The 16795-nt window shown below is 46.3% G+C and overlaps 1 protein-coding gene across 1 annotated transcript in view; it reads left to right on the top strand.

Moving 5' to 3' along the window:
* Positions 1-8120, top strand: part of DNAAF2 (dynein axonemal assembly factor 2) — a 241419-nt gene extending 233299 nt beyond the window's left edge. Inside the window, exon 3 of the mRNA XM_069637398.1 lies at positions 6899-8120. Coding sequence (XP_069493499.1) covers positions 6899-7456 — 558 coding nt within the window. The 3' untranslated portion in view covers positions 7457-8120. The remainder of the gene's footprint in view (positions 1-6898) is intronic.
* The last annotated feature ends 8675 nt before the right edge of the window (positions 8121-16795 follow it).

The raw sequence follows: 16795 nt of genomic DNA, 5'->3' as shown, positions 1-16795 counted from the left end.
AGGAGAGAGAAAGACGAGGATGGCTAAGCAACTTATGTCAGAGCTGGATAGAAGCAAGTTTGCAAAGTCTGGTTATCATAGGAGGGCTGCTGATAACCTGAGCCCAGAGGCTGCCAGGGGGCAAAACCTTGTAAAAGCACCAAGAGTAAGTCATCTGGGGGCTAGTAGCTGCTATGGGAGTTGGTTAAAGATGTGGAATCTATGGGAGGAAGGAATCCATTAGATTATCAAATTACTTACCTCTGGGTAATGTTCTTTTTGAAGGCTGTTTCTCCCACGGATTCCACATTGCCCTCTCAAACTACCCCGTTTTATGGATAGCCAGTACACCTTGGTTCTGAAGTCCTTCAGCATCATAGTGCTAGGGGGAAAAGGGTGGAGCTAAAGTTATGGGGCACAGCGCCTCAATAGATACTGGCACAATGTCCTATCCGGGGTATTGGGCAGAGCCGCGCTGCGCCCACTGGTGGCGGAAGAGTTTCTGAATATTAGCTGCGCTGGGAGATGGATATGATATTTGTATTGCGCTCGTACACAAGTGTTTCAGAGCGCGACTAGGCAAGGGAGGGGAATAAGGGAGAACACAGCACAACATAAAAACGATCTTACTAGGCCCAGTGACATTGAGAACGCGCAAGTGCATGGGAAAGGGAAAAAGTGCATAAAAGGGGGAGAGTGGAAAGTGCAGAAGCCAAGGAGCGCAGATAAATAGAAAATTGAGGCAAACTGTGGTAGTGCAGCCAGCAAGTGGCAAATGCTGTGTTTAAGGAAGCAGACTGGGTAAGTCTGAATAAGTGCAGAAAAGAAGAAAAATGGGGGGGGGGGCTGTATGGGTACAGATACAGTCCCCCCAGTGCAAGGTGTGGCCAGGAGGCGGGTGCAGGAAGGTGGCAGGGTGAGCAGGTATCTGGGCCTAGGGGACAGAGGTTGGCCAGGTGCACAGTGCCAAGAGAGCAGATCAGCAGGGGAGAAGGGGAGCGAAGGCAGAAGCAAAGAGGAAGGTTTTGAGGTGCTTCCGGAACCGGAGATGGTTCTCCTCAGGTTTTAGAGTGGCAGAGAGTCTGTTCCAGAGGGAGGCCCCAGCCGAAGATAGAGATCTACCCCCAGCTCGTTTCTTTGAAAAACGACTGACCCTGAGGGAGTAAGAGGTAGAGGAGTGAAGAGCTCGAGAGGGGAGGTATTTGCGGAGGGATAGCTGAAGGTATTTTGGACCCAGGCCCCAGAAAGCCCTGTGGACAATGCAGAGGGTTTTGAATTTAATCCTTGCATCCACTGGGAGCCAATGGAGTGATTTCAAAGCTGGAGAGATACGATCCCAGGGCTTGAGGCCAAGGACAATTCTTGCAGTCCTGTTCTGGATAAGTTGTAGAGGGCGGAGAGTAGAGGCAGGTAGATTTAGAAAGAGGCTGTTACAATAGTCCAAGCTAGAGAGAACCAGAGCTTGGGATACCATGAGCTTCTGGGGGAAGGAGAGGAAAGGCAGAATACCTCTGAGGAGGTGCAGTCGGAAGTTTGACTTTTTAGAGACATCAGAGATATGGGCCGAGAAGGAAAGTTTGGAGTCAAAGATGACGCCAAGGTTCTTAGCCTCGCAGAGAGGGGTAGGAGGAGGGCCAAGGGAGGCTGGCCAGAGAGTGAGGGAAAAGGATGGAGAAGGTGTGCCGATGAGGAGGATCTCCGTCTTGCTGGCATTCAGACAAAGATCATTGGCGGCACACCAATTTTGAATGGCAGTTAGGCAGTCAGAGATGAGAGAGGGAGAGGTGGTGGCCGAGGGCAGCCGGAAAATGAGGTGTCATCAGCGTAGCACTGGAAATTTGAGCATAAAATGGCAATGCAGTGAGCGGGAGTTGCCAGGTATTGGTTGAAAAGCCAGGGTGAGAGGATGATAGATGATAGAACCCCACAGGCGGAGAGGAAGATAGATGATAGGAAAGACCCCAGTTGGACCTGGGAGGGTCGATCAGAGAGGAAGGTCGTCAGCCAGGCCAGAGCCTGATCAGTGATACCCAGATTATCACAGAGACGGTTGAGCAGGATGGTGTGGTTGACCGTGTCGAAGGTAGAAGAGAGATCAAGAAGGATGAGGACAGAGGGAATGTTAGAATCAAGGTTGGAGAGCAGATCTTCACGGATATTGAGGAGAGCAGTTTCCGTGCTTCTGGCCGCTCTGAAGCCAGACTGGTGGTCATGGAGACAACCAACATAATCTAAATGAAGGTTAAGGTGAGAGATGGCCAGCTTTTCCAGGAGTTTGCCCAGAAAGGGGGTAATGGAAATTGGGCGATAGTTTGCCAGACAGGAAGGATCAGCTGTGGGTTTCTTGAGAAGAGGATGCACAAGGGAGTGCTTCAGAGGGGAGGGGAAGGATCCTGAGGCAAACGAGTGGTTGCAAAAATCAGCAGGAGCGAGGGTGTCAATGTGGTCCTTGATGGTATTGGAGGAACAGGGATGAACCTGTTTTGACGAGGTTTTCATAGATCGGTCTTGTCTAGCGACCTAGTCAGGGGTGAAAATAGGAAAGGAAGAGAAGGATGGTAGGGGGGTGCTTAAAGGGGGGGTCTCCAAGCATACACTGAGAGGGAATAGGAGGGGGAGGGGAGGGGAGGCAAGGGTGGACAGGATGTCCTGGGTTTTAGAGATAAAGTGCGAGCCAAGGGCATTGCAGAGAGCCTGGGAGGCAAGAGGAGGGGAGGAGACTGCTGAAGAGTTGGCAAGCTCCTTGCAGATTTTAAAGAGTTCGGCCGAGTTGTTGGATGCCGCAGAGACACAGGCTTGAATGTGGGCTCTCTTCTTAGTGCGGACAGAGAGTCGGTATTGCCTTTGGAGCAGGCGACAGGCCAGTTTGTCAGAGGATGACCAAGAAGACCTCCATTTCCTCTCAGCCGCCCTACACTTACGTTTAAGTGTAGCTAGGTCGGAATCATACCAGGAATTGCACTTGGCTTTTGACTTAAAGTGGATCCTCATGACAGGGGCAAGAGCATCAAGAGTATCCGAGATGGAAGAGCAGATGAGGGACAGGGTTATGTCGGGGTGTGAGTCAGCCAGGGGAGGAGGAGGGGGAGAGAAGGTGGCAGCGAAAGCCTCAGCTGACACACGCTTCATAGGTCGGATGTCCGAGAAGGTAAGTGGAAGTGTTGGGGTGTGGTTGGCTTGGGGAGAAGAGAGTGAGAGATGGGAGGAGAGGAGGCAGTAAGAGCAGCAATGAGGGACAGTGAGAATCGAGGTGAATGTTGAGGTCACCAAGGAGGAGGAGTTGAGTGGTTGAGGCCAGGAGGGAGGAGGAGAGGTCGGCCCACTCAGAGAGAAAAGAGGTGATTTGCCCAGGGGGGCCGGTAGAGAGTAGCAACAGTAAGAGAGCGGCAGACAAGGCATTCAAAAGAGGAGTAAATCTGAATGGGAATGATAGTGGCAGGAATCTACTCAGGAAAGATCAGGGCTACACTCCCTCCAGGTCGAGTGGATCTGGGTGCGGAGAGGATCTTGTAGCCCTCAGGGAGTAGAGTGTCAAAGCTTGTGAAAGAGCTAGCCGTGAACCATGTCTCCGTAAAACCGAGGACATCAAGGTCCAGTTCTTCAAGGAGGTGGCAGATGTCAGAGGCGTGTTAAGAGCGAGAGTTGAGAGTGGCAAGATGAAGAAGGTTGCCGGCCTTAAAGACGTTCCGGGGAGGGGTACAAATCAGAGGTACGCCCTGCGGAGTTGTGGAGGTAGCCTGAAGAGTGGCAGAGGAGGAGGAAAAAGTGGGTAAGGTAGCCAGGGAGTGCGAGGAGGGGACAGCTGGAGATGAGAGGAAGTTGATGAGACGAGGGAAACGCCTATCGAAGAGGAGGAGATTGACCTGAGGACCTTGGACCATGACAGTGCCATTTAGGTAGACATTAAGGATGACTCTGGAGGAGTTGAAAGAAGCCATGAGGACATCCCAGCGAGTGCCACCATTAATGGGAGAGGAGGAGACAGGATATCAAAGATTAGGAATCCACGGGAGGAACATCCATCTGAAAGAACATCACTGATGGGTAAATAATTTCTTCCGTCTGAGTGAGATCTGCTATTTAGGCCTCACTTTCATATGACTCCATGCTTAAAAAGTATAGTGCACATATGTACCTCGGCTGAAATTGTCTACTGACATCCCGAGCAGCTGCTGTGTAGTTTGGCAACATGGCAGTTGGAGTACCATGTGGATTCCTTTAAAATTGTCTTTTGAAACTAAATTCATCTTTAGCAGCACTTGGTGGCACTTTCAAAAGTGTTGCAGTTTATTTGTTCACCAAAAAATATAAACCTGTTTTTGGTTGCCAAATCTGCTTTCGGAAGATGCCCCTGCAGAGACTTTCTTACTGGCATGTGTAGAACCAAAATTATTCTAAAATTTGGATTGGCCTTTTTTTGGAATAAAAACAAGGATCGCTAGAGGAGGGGAGGAAGCAGGGGTTGCTAATTAAACAGAGATTCTAACACCTTCTAGCACCTCCTCTGCCGCAACGTAAGGAATGCAACATGAACAAAATAATTGGTCTCATACCTAATTTCTACTGCGTTTGACTGCATGAAGTTTGTACCTAATTATTAAATGCCAATAAAGATAATGTTTTTTTTTTTAAAAACAAGGATCGCTTTCGAAGTAAACAAGTGGTTTTCAATTATTTATAATTGTACCTCACCAAAGCCTACAGGCAAAATGAATTGGTTAATAAATAAATATTAGCCGGATCTAGTTTGGTATGGTGGCCTTGGGGAATATAGTGTTATACTGGCCCAAACTCTTCTGATGTCATTTTATTGTCAACTTGGTTTGTAGTGACTCATTCAACTGTCAGTTCTTGTGTACTGCTGTCTGAGACTGTTTCACCCAAAACAAACTTTTGTGTTCAGCTCAGAAGCCCCTTTGTTCTCTCTGGCAAGGTGTGTCACATTCCCAAGAGTACAGCATACAACCCAAATGCAGAGGTCAGCTAGAAACCAGGGCTTCAAATAGTTGGTAAATAGTGAAGTCTCTTTAATGTAAGGCCGACAGTTTCGAGGGAGGAGTTGGAGTAGCCAAGGAGAGAGGTTGCAGCCAAGAGATGGGGCCCAGCATCTTGGCATTTTTTAGGACCCTTAGCCTTCCTGTGCCCACTTCCCAAAAAGGACTCTTGTACTAACCTCGCCAGGCAAAGACTTTTGTCCAAGCAGCCAGGATTGGACCCTTCCAGGGTGCTTGGAATTGACCAATCTGCTGTAGCAAATTAACTAAGTGTGGGGGGATGGAGGGGACTCGCCCAAACTCCTCCTTATTGAATTATGTTTGGCCATCAGAAGAAGGTTTAATCTAAAACCTTATTAGAGTACAGTCTGCCCAAAGTCTTCTGTCGTAGAGATGGAGTAAGACTCTCTACTCACCCATCTCAGAGGATCATTGTGCTGACCGGCTGTTTGGACAAAGCCTGCATGCTGCCTGAACACTGGTAAACTGGGCTCTGCCCACTGGAAGTGGCATCCCTTGCAAATTCTCTCTGGGAAACTTCTGCTTGAAAGGTTCAGAAGGAGGCCTTTCCTTCTCCTTTAAGTCCCTGGACTGGCTCTCAGAGCAAAATTGGGACAAAGGAACATCTCTGGACTCGGATTCCCGCCTCACACTGTGAGCTACATGGAACCAGACATCTCCTCAGTCGCCCAATCTTCTTTGTGCCAAGAGCTAATTCTTCTTGTTGCACTGCACCGTGTGTTGGAGCAGTCAGTACTGTTCAGCAGCCTGATGCTGAATCGCCACCACAGAAAGTTCACATTTCCAGATGGATGCAGGCAAACCCCCAAAACACCCCCCCCCCTCCCCCCCGAAGATCAATCTGAACATTACTACTTAAAAGGCAGGAGCAGGGAATTTGAGTGTAGTTTAAGCAGAGTGCATCCGTTAGTCATTTAGAAGAAATAAGGATATTCTTAAGTGATGATGCTATCAGGCCTGAGACTACTAGATGCAGAGGTCAGAGTTGGCGTGAACTAAAGGGTACGACATTCCATTCCAACCCGTCATGGTTTCCTTACTCTATGCAACCCAGAATACCATTCCAGGACAGCAACTTAAAAAAAAGACTTTGTTTTAAACGTCATCCCTACTGGGGCCTCGAACATGAGTCGTCCTGATATCAGGCCAGTATAACATTGCACCACGCTCTCAAGTGCTGGAAGGCGATTTATTTGACTAGACTGCGATGACCTGTTCCCAAACAGTCAAAAAGTCCAGCTTGACTGGGATAAGGATCTGCTTTTGAATGGCTGTAGGCTCAGACTTGTATGTTGGCAATGGGAGGGCTGTGTCTGTGGCTGGCCAGGTGTGAAAGGTGGGTTGTGAAGGGGAGGCTGCATGAAGGGGCATGCTGAGTGGGGCAATGCCCCACTAATGGTGGGCATTTAAATCCATTTTCCTTCATTGTGTTTTTTCACTTGTACTAGAACTATTGTAAATGTTGCAGGATGCAGTGTAGTAAAGGAAATACCCAGGATTGGGGTTCGAATGGTGGGGGCGGTAGCTGGGACGTAGGGACACACTGGCTATATGTGTTTCTGTTTTTGAAGGGTCATGTAAAAACATCAACGTTGCGTTCCTAAGTATGTAATATTTAATTCCTCATGGTTATGACATCAGCCTTTCTAATGCGACGTTTTTTATTTCTGCCACGTAGATGCTCCAGTTGAGACGTGTACTATGCAAATTTAAAGTAGCGCAGGCAAGGTCCGGAACGCTCTTGTTTGTTCTGTGGTGCAGTTCAAATGAAAGGACAGTATTTAGCTTTGAGATCGGCATATGCTAAGCTTTATGCCGTTCAACAAACGCAATTGTGGCTGTCAGCCAGCCAATCTATGTCCTCCCTGTCATTTATGCAAACTCACTTGTTTTCTCCTTTACAGGACACCGTGACAAACGACTGCGACCTGCGCAGCCGAAAAGAACGAAGCGTTGACAACGGAATAAAGGCTGCTGTCCGTATTCGCCAAGCAAACAGAATAGCAACTAACACAAGTGAACGGCAGCAGACAGCAGAAAACCACGAGCCGAACGTCTCTTTAACTGATGAAACCCTGGGAAAACAAGCTCATGGTTCAGACAGGTGTTTGAAACTCCAACCCCTGGAACTCGTATTACCCGCTCCCCTGCAAGAAGGGGCGCAGGAGGCTGAGGGGAACGAAGATGCTGTGGCAAGCAAACGTGCAAAACCAGTCGAAGTTGTGAAAGAAAGGACCCTGCCCTTCCAACAGAAGGCCACCAGAGAAACTAATGAACTGGACGAGGATGACATTCCCAGCGAGACACAGAATGTTGAAACCAACATAGCTGGGAATAGCAGTGGTCCACCCCCGGTAGTCCAAGAAATTGACCCAGAAGATGGAAGTGTACATATTATCACAGACCATACAACCCATTGTGCCTTTAGTTTCCAAAATACATTGATCTTTGACCTGGATTAAAAAACCGTGGCTTTGACGCAAGAGAACCTTTTTAAGAGGTCCATATGGTGTTTGATGGTTCGTTGTATTCAATGGAACTCATGGTTGAGTCTACTCTTGCAGTTTTAGTGACTCTTCCATGAACCGATTTCGCTGAAGTTGTTTTAGTTTGTAGTTCACCGTAGCTTAAAGTGCCTTAATGAACTGGCTTAATTTGCTCCCAGTTGCAGTAGCTTTTAGTTTTTTTGCCCCATTCTTCAACTCTCGTTTCCCAAATGGCTTTGTCCTTCTTTGGAAATAATTTGCATACTAATGTTTATTATGGACTGTTGCGGTTCCAGTGTGCGCTCGTTCACATGACAGCATTACCTTGTGCCGCAGGATCACGAACCTGTTGAACCTGCGTTTCCAGAAACGTGTCGTCATTAAAGGAAGGAACGCTCAAACATAATATTCTATTGCCCTACAGACTTGTGAGCCCCAGGCTCTATTACACCCTGAACTGTACTCCACATTCCACAGCACTCCCAGCCCTGGGGAAAGGCACTTACAAGGATCATCTGCCTTTGGTGGGCAGATCATTGCAATACAGTGTTTAAAATATAACGAGAGCTTCAGTTCACATTTTAAGTTCTCTTTACATATGTAAAATGCATTTTTTGTAATAAACAGAACCTTAACATTATATAGAGGGGTTTTTTTCCGAACAAGATTTTCCAAACCCATATCATGACAAGAGTTTGATTTTATGCATTAGAAAAGACAGGTGAGTGTGAGATTGACCCTCTTTCATTGACGCGTCAAACTGTTAAAATCATGTTTAGAGCATCTGTGAGAGAGAGTGTGTGAGAGTGACAGAGAGAATATATATATTTTTCACATTCTCTTTGACCACCACTTGACTGGTTCCTTATGGGAATTCAGGACGAACATACACACCCATAGCAATTGAGAAGATGATTGAGGGAGTGAAACTGGTTAAAGTCTTCCCAATCACGCTAGCTCGAGCTGAAGAGGTATGTCTTTTATATTCTATCCACAAATCAGCGGCAACGTGCTCGACTTGGAAACAAGACGACACGGAGCAACACAGGGTCGATTCCTGGGTCCGCGCTTAGACACCTCTGGGTATTAAGTGCGTAATAAATAACCTATCATATCATATCATAAATGGCTAGTATGATTAATTCCTTGTTTTTTTTTTTTTTTTTTTTTTTACTAAAAATGTTGAGCCAATTTTGGTTTTAAATAGACAACTGTTCCTCACCCTTCTTGTGTGCAGATATCTAAATTCTAGGGATAAACCGCCTCCCTGGCATAAAGGACTCACCTTCACTGCATATTTCATAGAAAGCCATAGCTTCAGCTATGGATAGCAAAAATTAAAAACACAGTAGCTTGGTTCTTTCTTCTAATGTGCACCCCACTGTCCTACAAAGAACCAAAGTGCCCATTGGAGGCTTTGCCTGTTTCTGTGGGATGGTAAAATCTACATGATTAAAACAGCCACCACTTATTTTTTGGTTGCAGTGGGGGGTGAGAGGGGTGCCCCCTACCCCTCATTTCCTACATCCTTAAACCCTAACATATATACATGTGTATATGCAAGTGTGTGTATACACACATATATACACTATGCTAATTCGTGGCATATTGAAATGTTATTGTAAAGAATTTAAAATCCCTTTTTACTTCAGATGTATTCGGACACCTTTTTGAAACCTGATAATCGCCTAGGTTGGAAAACTGAAACGGGTTTCAGCGTTGGCCAATACCTCCCACTTGCCAATGGCATATGAGACTCTAGCAACATCACAATTTGATGCAATACCTTGTTCACTTGAATACATCCTTAAGCATTACCTAAGATTTAGCCTATTCTCAATTTTGGCCTGCTGCTCTGCCCCACCAAGCTGGGCTGCCCTGGCCTTTTGGACATGTTTTTCTTTCTTTTTTTTTTTTTTTAGAGCATGTTTTGCGCAAATGCCCGGATGGCCCCTTCTGTACCTCTTGTAGTTGCTTCGGAGCATTTTGAGCCTCTGAAACCTGCTCCTTCTCATGCTTTCTCCTGTGAGGTTGCCCACACTTGCAGCACTGTTATTGGACAAGCCGTTGTCATAGTATTTGAGAGCCTAATCAAAGGTGCCCGCTGAGGTTTTTCTCTTGATGTTATTTAGTTATGATGGGTACAGTGGTCGAATCTAACATGCCCTTGCCACCAAAATGGGGTTCTGGTTGGTCTTTGTCTAAAGTACAGTCCCAAGCCTCTCCCATTCCAGTTCATGGAAATATCCTTCAATTGGAATTTAAAATATGCGTTGTTGCAAAGTACTTGGATAACAATTTTATAATATGGGGCATCTCCCAAATTTCATTGGTAAGCTATTTTAATAACCCTCCTGCTCATTCACGGTTGGTTCGAGTTGCTCTTATCCGGGAAAAAGGCCTTGCAACATCAACCATGGCTCTTCCAATAAGAGTTGAAATAATTTAATTGCATGGGAAGCAAGTCATATGGAATGCATTGTTCCACTTGTCAAACATACCAGGTATTTGTAGAGCACACGTGCACCCAAGCAGCATGTTTTGGTGCTGTAGACCGATGAGGGATGTTTGCTACCCAACTTAATACAATGGTACTCATTTAGTGACCTCTTCATAATGAAGGGCTAACCGGACTTGTGCCCTCAAACTGGATGCATTGGCCACCTTCTCTAAGCCGATTTAGATGCAGTCCTAGTAGACAACGTGCTTCACATGTGAAAGAGAATCGAGGAATTTAAAAAGCGGCTACCAGCTTCCTTCCATTTAAAACATGCACCTGGTTTTGTGGGTGCAAAGATACTCCCTCATTCTTCGTTTCTACAAAAAGTGATGGGGCAGCTAGTGGTATCAGTTGGATGTTGTGGTGTACCAACCATCTTGGCAACTTGTTTGTTTTATAAACGAGGCATGGGAAATGATTTTAGGAGTAGTACCCTTCGCTGGAAACTTGTTACCTGCTCTTTCCATCTTGCAATAGTCCTTTCTGTGCCAGAAAGAAGTAGTGGCAGCAAAATCTTTTTTAACATCTGCCAACGTATGACATGCCATCCTCACTACTGCTAACCAGGGTCTCTTATTGGTTTTGTTTGTTCTGTGGCAGGTCAGAATCAGGAGACAGACAAGGCGGCATGATTTTCAACTTTTTTATTCCTTTGAAGCTGCCTAATCTCGCTCGTTTCCTCACTCTGGGTTTTTCCTTAGTCTCTTCCTTACTTTCTTCCTCCCCACTTTGGGTTTCTTGCTCCTTTTCCTCACTCTGGGGTTCTCCTCCTGCACACTCCCCATTCTGGGGTTCCTTCTTTCTCTCCACACTCTGGGGTGGGTTTCTTCCTCCCACTTCACTCTGGGCTTTTCTCTATTCTCCCCAATACGGGGTCAGTCTCTTTCTTTCTCCCCACCCTAGCACTTCCCTGTGCTCTCCCCACCCTAGCGCTTCCCTGTGCTCTCCCCACCCTGGCGCTTCCCTGTGCTCTGCCCACACCCTGAGGCTTCTCGGTGCTCTTCCACACCCTGGGGCTTCTCTGTGCTCTTCCCCACCGAGGGGCTTCTCTGTGCTCTTCCACACCCTGGGGCTTCTCTGTGCTCTTCCCCACCGAGGGGCTTCTCTGTGCTCTTCCCCACCCGGGGGGCTTCTCTGTGCTCTTCCCCACCCGGGGGGCTTCTCTGTGCTCTTCCCCACCCGGGGGGCTACTCGGTGCTCTTCCCCACCCGGGGGGGGGGCTACTTGTTGCTCTTCCCCACCCGCGTCCTTCTCGGTGCTCTTCCCCTTCTCTGTGCTCTTCCCCACCCTGGGGCTACTCGGTGTTCTTTCCCAACCTGGGTGCTTCTCTGTGCTCTTGCCCACCCGGGGGCTTCTTGGTTCTCCCCCGCCCCTTACTTTAGAGCTTTTCAGGCTTCTTCTCGGGGCTCCCTCCACTCTAGGGCTTTTCAGTCCTCTCCCTGCTCTGGTGTCAGATTACTTCTCTTCCCCCATGTAGCCGTTTGGGGCTCCTTCTTTGTCTCCCCACTCTGGGACTTGCATGTTCTTTCCCTGCTCTGGGGTCCTGATTCCTCTTTGTTTTCACCTCCCTGTGCCTTGGAGCCACCGTGTACCTGCTTCTGCTGAGCGGGGCTCCTTGGGCAGGGTGTGGAGTCTGTCCACCGCTGAGCTGCTTACCTGGCTCGTCAATTGGGTTCTGCAACGGCAGGTGACTGCTCTCCTTTCCCGCTCACTTTGGGCCGGGATTCACTTGTGGCTTCTCCTTGGGCCCCTGCTTCAACTATCTGATGTTCCTATTTTTTTGCGTCGCTGATCCAGGCTCTTCTGGTTCCTTGTTCTGTGAGCTTCGCTGCACTCCTGCAGTGCAGACCTCAGGTTGGGACACACACATCTGATGTTTACTCTCTCTGATCGGCCACACTTCCTCTGAGCCCTCCAGCTCAATTGAACTCTGCGGGCTTCACCGAGCCACTCCTCGGATTGGTTCTCTGCATGACACTCATCTAGGGGCCTGGCCTATTCACCTCTGATCTGCTTTCCTAGAGGACTGGGGATGGTTGCAGTCAGTAGCCAAATCCACCATTACAAAAAGGGTTATAGGCTTATCATACACCTTAGCTGTCACATATCCCATAAACTTGTTAGCGTCTGGGGTAGAAGGATGGTGACTTGTGCCCCTCTCTCAGGGTTTCCTGTCCCAGAAGGAGGGGTCCACTCCCGAGGGATCCTGCTTACCTTGTTCCCTAGGGGGTGTTAAGTGTAGCAGGCTCTCCTCCATAGTCTCAAAGGGGGTGGATCACCCTTGAGAGAGGTGATGATGGCCTTGGAATCGGCGCAATTTACAAATTCCTACTCTGCGCTGGGTGGTTCATGTACTGGCCAAGGAGGAAATGCTCCATGAAAGGTTTTGCCCCAGCTGGCACCTTTTAAGCAAAAGAAGCTAAAATGACTCTCAAATAACTTCATCAGAAACCATTTATTTGTTGAGGAGTGTGAGAGGAATGTTTCTGTTGTAGTAGGCATAGGGTATTATCACACAGGGACCTTAGGCTGTGCAAATTATTTGTACGGTGTAAGGTTCTCCTTCGCTCACCACTCTTCTATGTTGTGTTATCCTAACTTCCAGAAATTTCACTTGAAATTAACAAGGTCTTTGAGCTGAGGTTGTGGGCCATACAATAGTTGCCTCTCGAGGAAATCAACCAATGTCTCTGCTCTCACGTTTTTGCAGTGAATAACCGCTAGATTTTATAACCTACCTCAAAAGCAACATCGTTCTTGGCCCTTAGACTTGAAAGATGCTTACGCCATGTCCCTGCATCATCACCCGATTGCTGTCTCCATAACACTTCTCCAAAGTTATTATATTTATTTATGCATATCAATCTTTTTATACTTTGACATTATAATAAAACACATTACATACAAATCACAAATCATCACAAGCCTAAAACCAATCATTTCAAAATACAATTATCACAAGCATAAAAAATATATAAAATAAAAAAAATTCAAAGCGCAATTTTCACCTACAAATAAATAAGCATACCAGCAATACACAGCGGAGTAGAGTGGTTAGATAACAAACATTGCCATAGATGCATAAAAACTAAATCTTTACTCTTGTCTGGGTCGATACATTTACAAAACAGTATTACGTTGGTTCGACAACTTGAGGCATATAGTAACCAAGTGTTCAAAAGTCTCTACATCATTGCCGCATAGCCAACAAAGTCTTTCTGCTTTGCGCACCTTTCTTCTTGCCCCAAGTATATCCAATGTTGGAAATAAATCCAGTTTCTTTTTAATTTCTTTTTAATTAATATATTCCGATAGAATTTCGAAAGGTGTATCATCAAAAAAGATAGCATACCATTCAGAGCTTTCAAACCATACTGAAAGTGCACTGACATTTTCTCTCTTCAAGATCCAGTCAGTAAGAAACACCATTTTCTTAACTTGTAGAGGGGAGAAAAGAAATTAATTAGTTCACTTTATTCAGTGCCTTTATACATCCTCCCCCCATCACCCCAAGTGTTCAACACCCCAAGTGTTCAAGACAGAGCAAGAGGCTGAGATCCAAAAATTCGCCAAACGGACAAAAAAAAGAGTTCTTTGGAGGATCCAGAAAACAGCTAAACAAACACAAGCAAGCCCAGCCTATACGTGATGTTAAGGAAGATGTGCCAAGGATGTGGCGAATAGCTGGCAGAGGGACACCATTTGGTAAGCCTAAAAACCTTCTTATCTTTCCTGTGACCTGATCCCAGTTTCCCATAACCAGATATGCCTCGGCCCCAAAGATCAATTTCAGAACAAAATTCTGGTGTTAACAAAGTAAAGTAGGAGATGAGGAGAATTTTCCAAATTTTCCATCAAGGCAATGCATTTGGGTGATTGCCTAGAGAACCAAAGACTCTGCCGGTTTGGAATTTGATTGAAGGCCGGGGTTAGGTGCCAGTGTTAAACGCAAGTATTTAAACTTGTCAACCCTTTCCAGTTTTTTTCCCAAAATAAACCATTGGGGACTTAGCTTAGACGACTTCAATCTTTGACACTGCTTATCATTAACCACCAGAATCTTTGATTTCTCAGGATTCAAGGTCAAGTCTAGTTTCTGGCAGTACTTGTTGACAGCAGTAAGTGCACGCTGTAGACCTATTGGGGTATAATCAATAAGTACGATGTCATCTGCAAGCAAAAGATATTTAAAGACCACAGATCCCAATTTGGGTGGATTAACTTTGGCATCTTTAAGTGCCAAATTAAAATCAGAAATGTAGGGGCTAAATAAAAAAGATGCCAACACACAGCCTTGGCGCAGCCCACAATTTACAGGCACTCACTTCCCCAAAGTGTGATGCATAAAAAAGACTGTTGCATTGGGTGACAAACACAGTACCTCTCTTTTCTGGAAAGCGGTATGGAGACCGCAACGAAGGAGCAGGGCCAGTAGAAAGTTAATACGGGAACCGGTGGGTGATGAGGGGAAAAAGGGGGTTAGGGAGCAGGAGAGGGAGTGTGGGGAGGACTCCACCATAATGGACATGGTGAAGGATCTACCTTGCGTGGGGCGGCCTTTAGTGAGCAGCTGTCGGCAATGTTGCTTTTTCACTCATGAGTTTTAGACTTGGACCCCCATGACTATGATCATGACAGTGTCTGCTTTGCAAAGGTTTGGGGCCACCGACAAATATCCAAACCTGGACTGGTTTGCCAAAGCTGTCTACTGCAGGACACCATGAGCTTTGAGTCTACTGCAGGTTCTTGGTCTGTAAAGTCAAATCTCCCTGATTATGGACAATCACCTTTCTCTTGGACCCATCAAACTGACCCAGGGATGAGGGACTGCCACACCATCATTTGGAAAGGATAAAACACCACACTGGGGCATTTTCTATACCTCAAGTCTCTTTTGTAGCAATATTCTTTATTCAAAGCTCTTGCAGCAAGGAAGTCTTCAATGCATGTCCCCGTAATGTGGCTTACTCTGCTTCACCTTGCTTGATAAGGACGACTTCATACTTCTTTCCAGATACTCCTCTGATTTAATAAAACAAGACCCCCTCTTGTGGTTACCCATGAATAGTTGGATATTAAATAATGTTCTTCTTATTTGAGCATTGTAGGTTTTCTTGACTTTTTTGGAGACTGGATAGTGTTTCCGGTGTAGGAAAACTGTGATCCATAAACTCCCTTTTAGTCTTGTATTGCTAGGTGATTTTGAACAATGTGGACCAAACTCTCAGGAGTAGGTTGGGGGTAGTTCAAGACCTAAGGTATTATGTTATTGTTGTGAATAATAACCAAATCCTGTGATAAGTGTGGTTCGCCATCGCATTTTTCCATTATTTTGACATCTGGATCATAGACAGTAATGGCTAACCACACTGGTATCATTCAGTGCAAACAGGCGAGGTAAAGGAAGGAGTGGGTATGGTACACAAGGCTCTTTCATGAAAATGTCCATGGGTGTAAAGTCCCAGGGTGGGGGATGCACATATACTGGATTCCACAGGTGAAGAACATGACCATCGAGATTCGAAGGCTGGTGACTGAAAATTTAGTAGACAGGGTGCAGGGTTATAAGTAACTTGGTAGTGAAAGATAAATGTGGCTCAGAGGAAGTCGTCTGCTTAAGAGGAGAAAAGGCTACAGGCACAAGCACTGCTTTTGAATGCAGCGCTGAAAAACGTGTGACTGAAAAACAAGAACTGGAGATGGCAATTCAGCAGAATGTGGAGAAAGGAGAACCTGCCATCTCAAGCCGCAAATTCTAAGCATTTCAACACTGTTAGTGCTACAACCACACATATTGATGTGCAGGTAAAATTGTTTGGTGAAAACTAATTTCTAACTAGGTTGAAGGGTTTGAAAATGCCTGTTCCGAGCGAGGGTTCCTTACCAACGTAGGTGCACACTGGAACTCATAAATATAAATTCCCAATAACAGGTAAGTTATCTGTCAACTGCAAAGATAGGCTACCTCTGGTTTCAGAGTTAAACCAACTGTGGGTTGTTTCATTGTAGGGAGATGACTGATGCTAAACGTGAGGGTCAATGGCAGTGTATGCTGTTGTGCCTTTATGCTAATCCTGGTTCTAAGATGCCCTTCCTCTCGTGGTCTTGTTGGGTCCCCTTTCAAAGTAATGGATTTCAGAGTAAAAACATTGATGATTGAAGCAGAGGTTTTAGCGAAAGAAGCCCATGACGTAGATTGTGCCTCAGGCAGGAGCCATTGGCTGTTGTCTGATCCAAGCTGTCAAATCTAAGAGTGGGTACCTCACCATCAGGATTTTTCAGCTGCGGTGAGACACAAACCTTCACTACTTTGACTCTTTTGGACACTGGGCTGTCATGGTTCCATTTGCCGAGTCTGACAGGCTCCCATCGAGTTCTGTTCAACAATGCTGAGGTACAATGCAGGCCATCAGTTAAGACAAGCTGGCACAAGGCAATGAGGTAGGACCATTATTATGGGGAGGCAGCACCAGGAAACAGATGGTCATAAACTGCAGAAGAAGCCAGGGCACTGTGCTGTTGTCATCATAGGTTTAACCCTAGTTTAAAACTGCAGGCCTTTGGCTCATTCAGCTATAGTGTCTCGGTTCTTGCATATACTCTCTCTCCCAGTAGCAGAGTCACATCCTTGACCAGAGCTGTCAAACATGGGGAGAGCACAGACGTTCCAACTTCGTACCAGCTAGCCAACAGACGAGGGAAGTGAGGTCACCTTGATGAAAGGAAGCGTGGTTCACAAAGTTACAGAGCAGAGCTTTGCACTGGATGGTCTTGGAAACTCGCGGCTGGTTCTTCAGCAGGATTCTACATCTCAT

Source organism: Ambystoma mexicanum, chromosome 14 (assembly GCF_040938575.1).
Source record: "Ambystoma mexicanum isolate Mex_15411 chromosome 14, UKY_AmexF1_1, whole genome shotgun sequence".
NCBI classification, from domain to species: domain Eukaryota; kingdom Metazoa; phylum Chordata; class Amphibia; order Caudata; family Ambystomatidae; genus Ambystoma; species Ambystoma mexicanum.
This window is presented reverse-complemented; position numbering and strand designations above follow the sequence as displayed.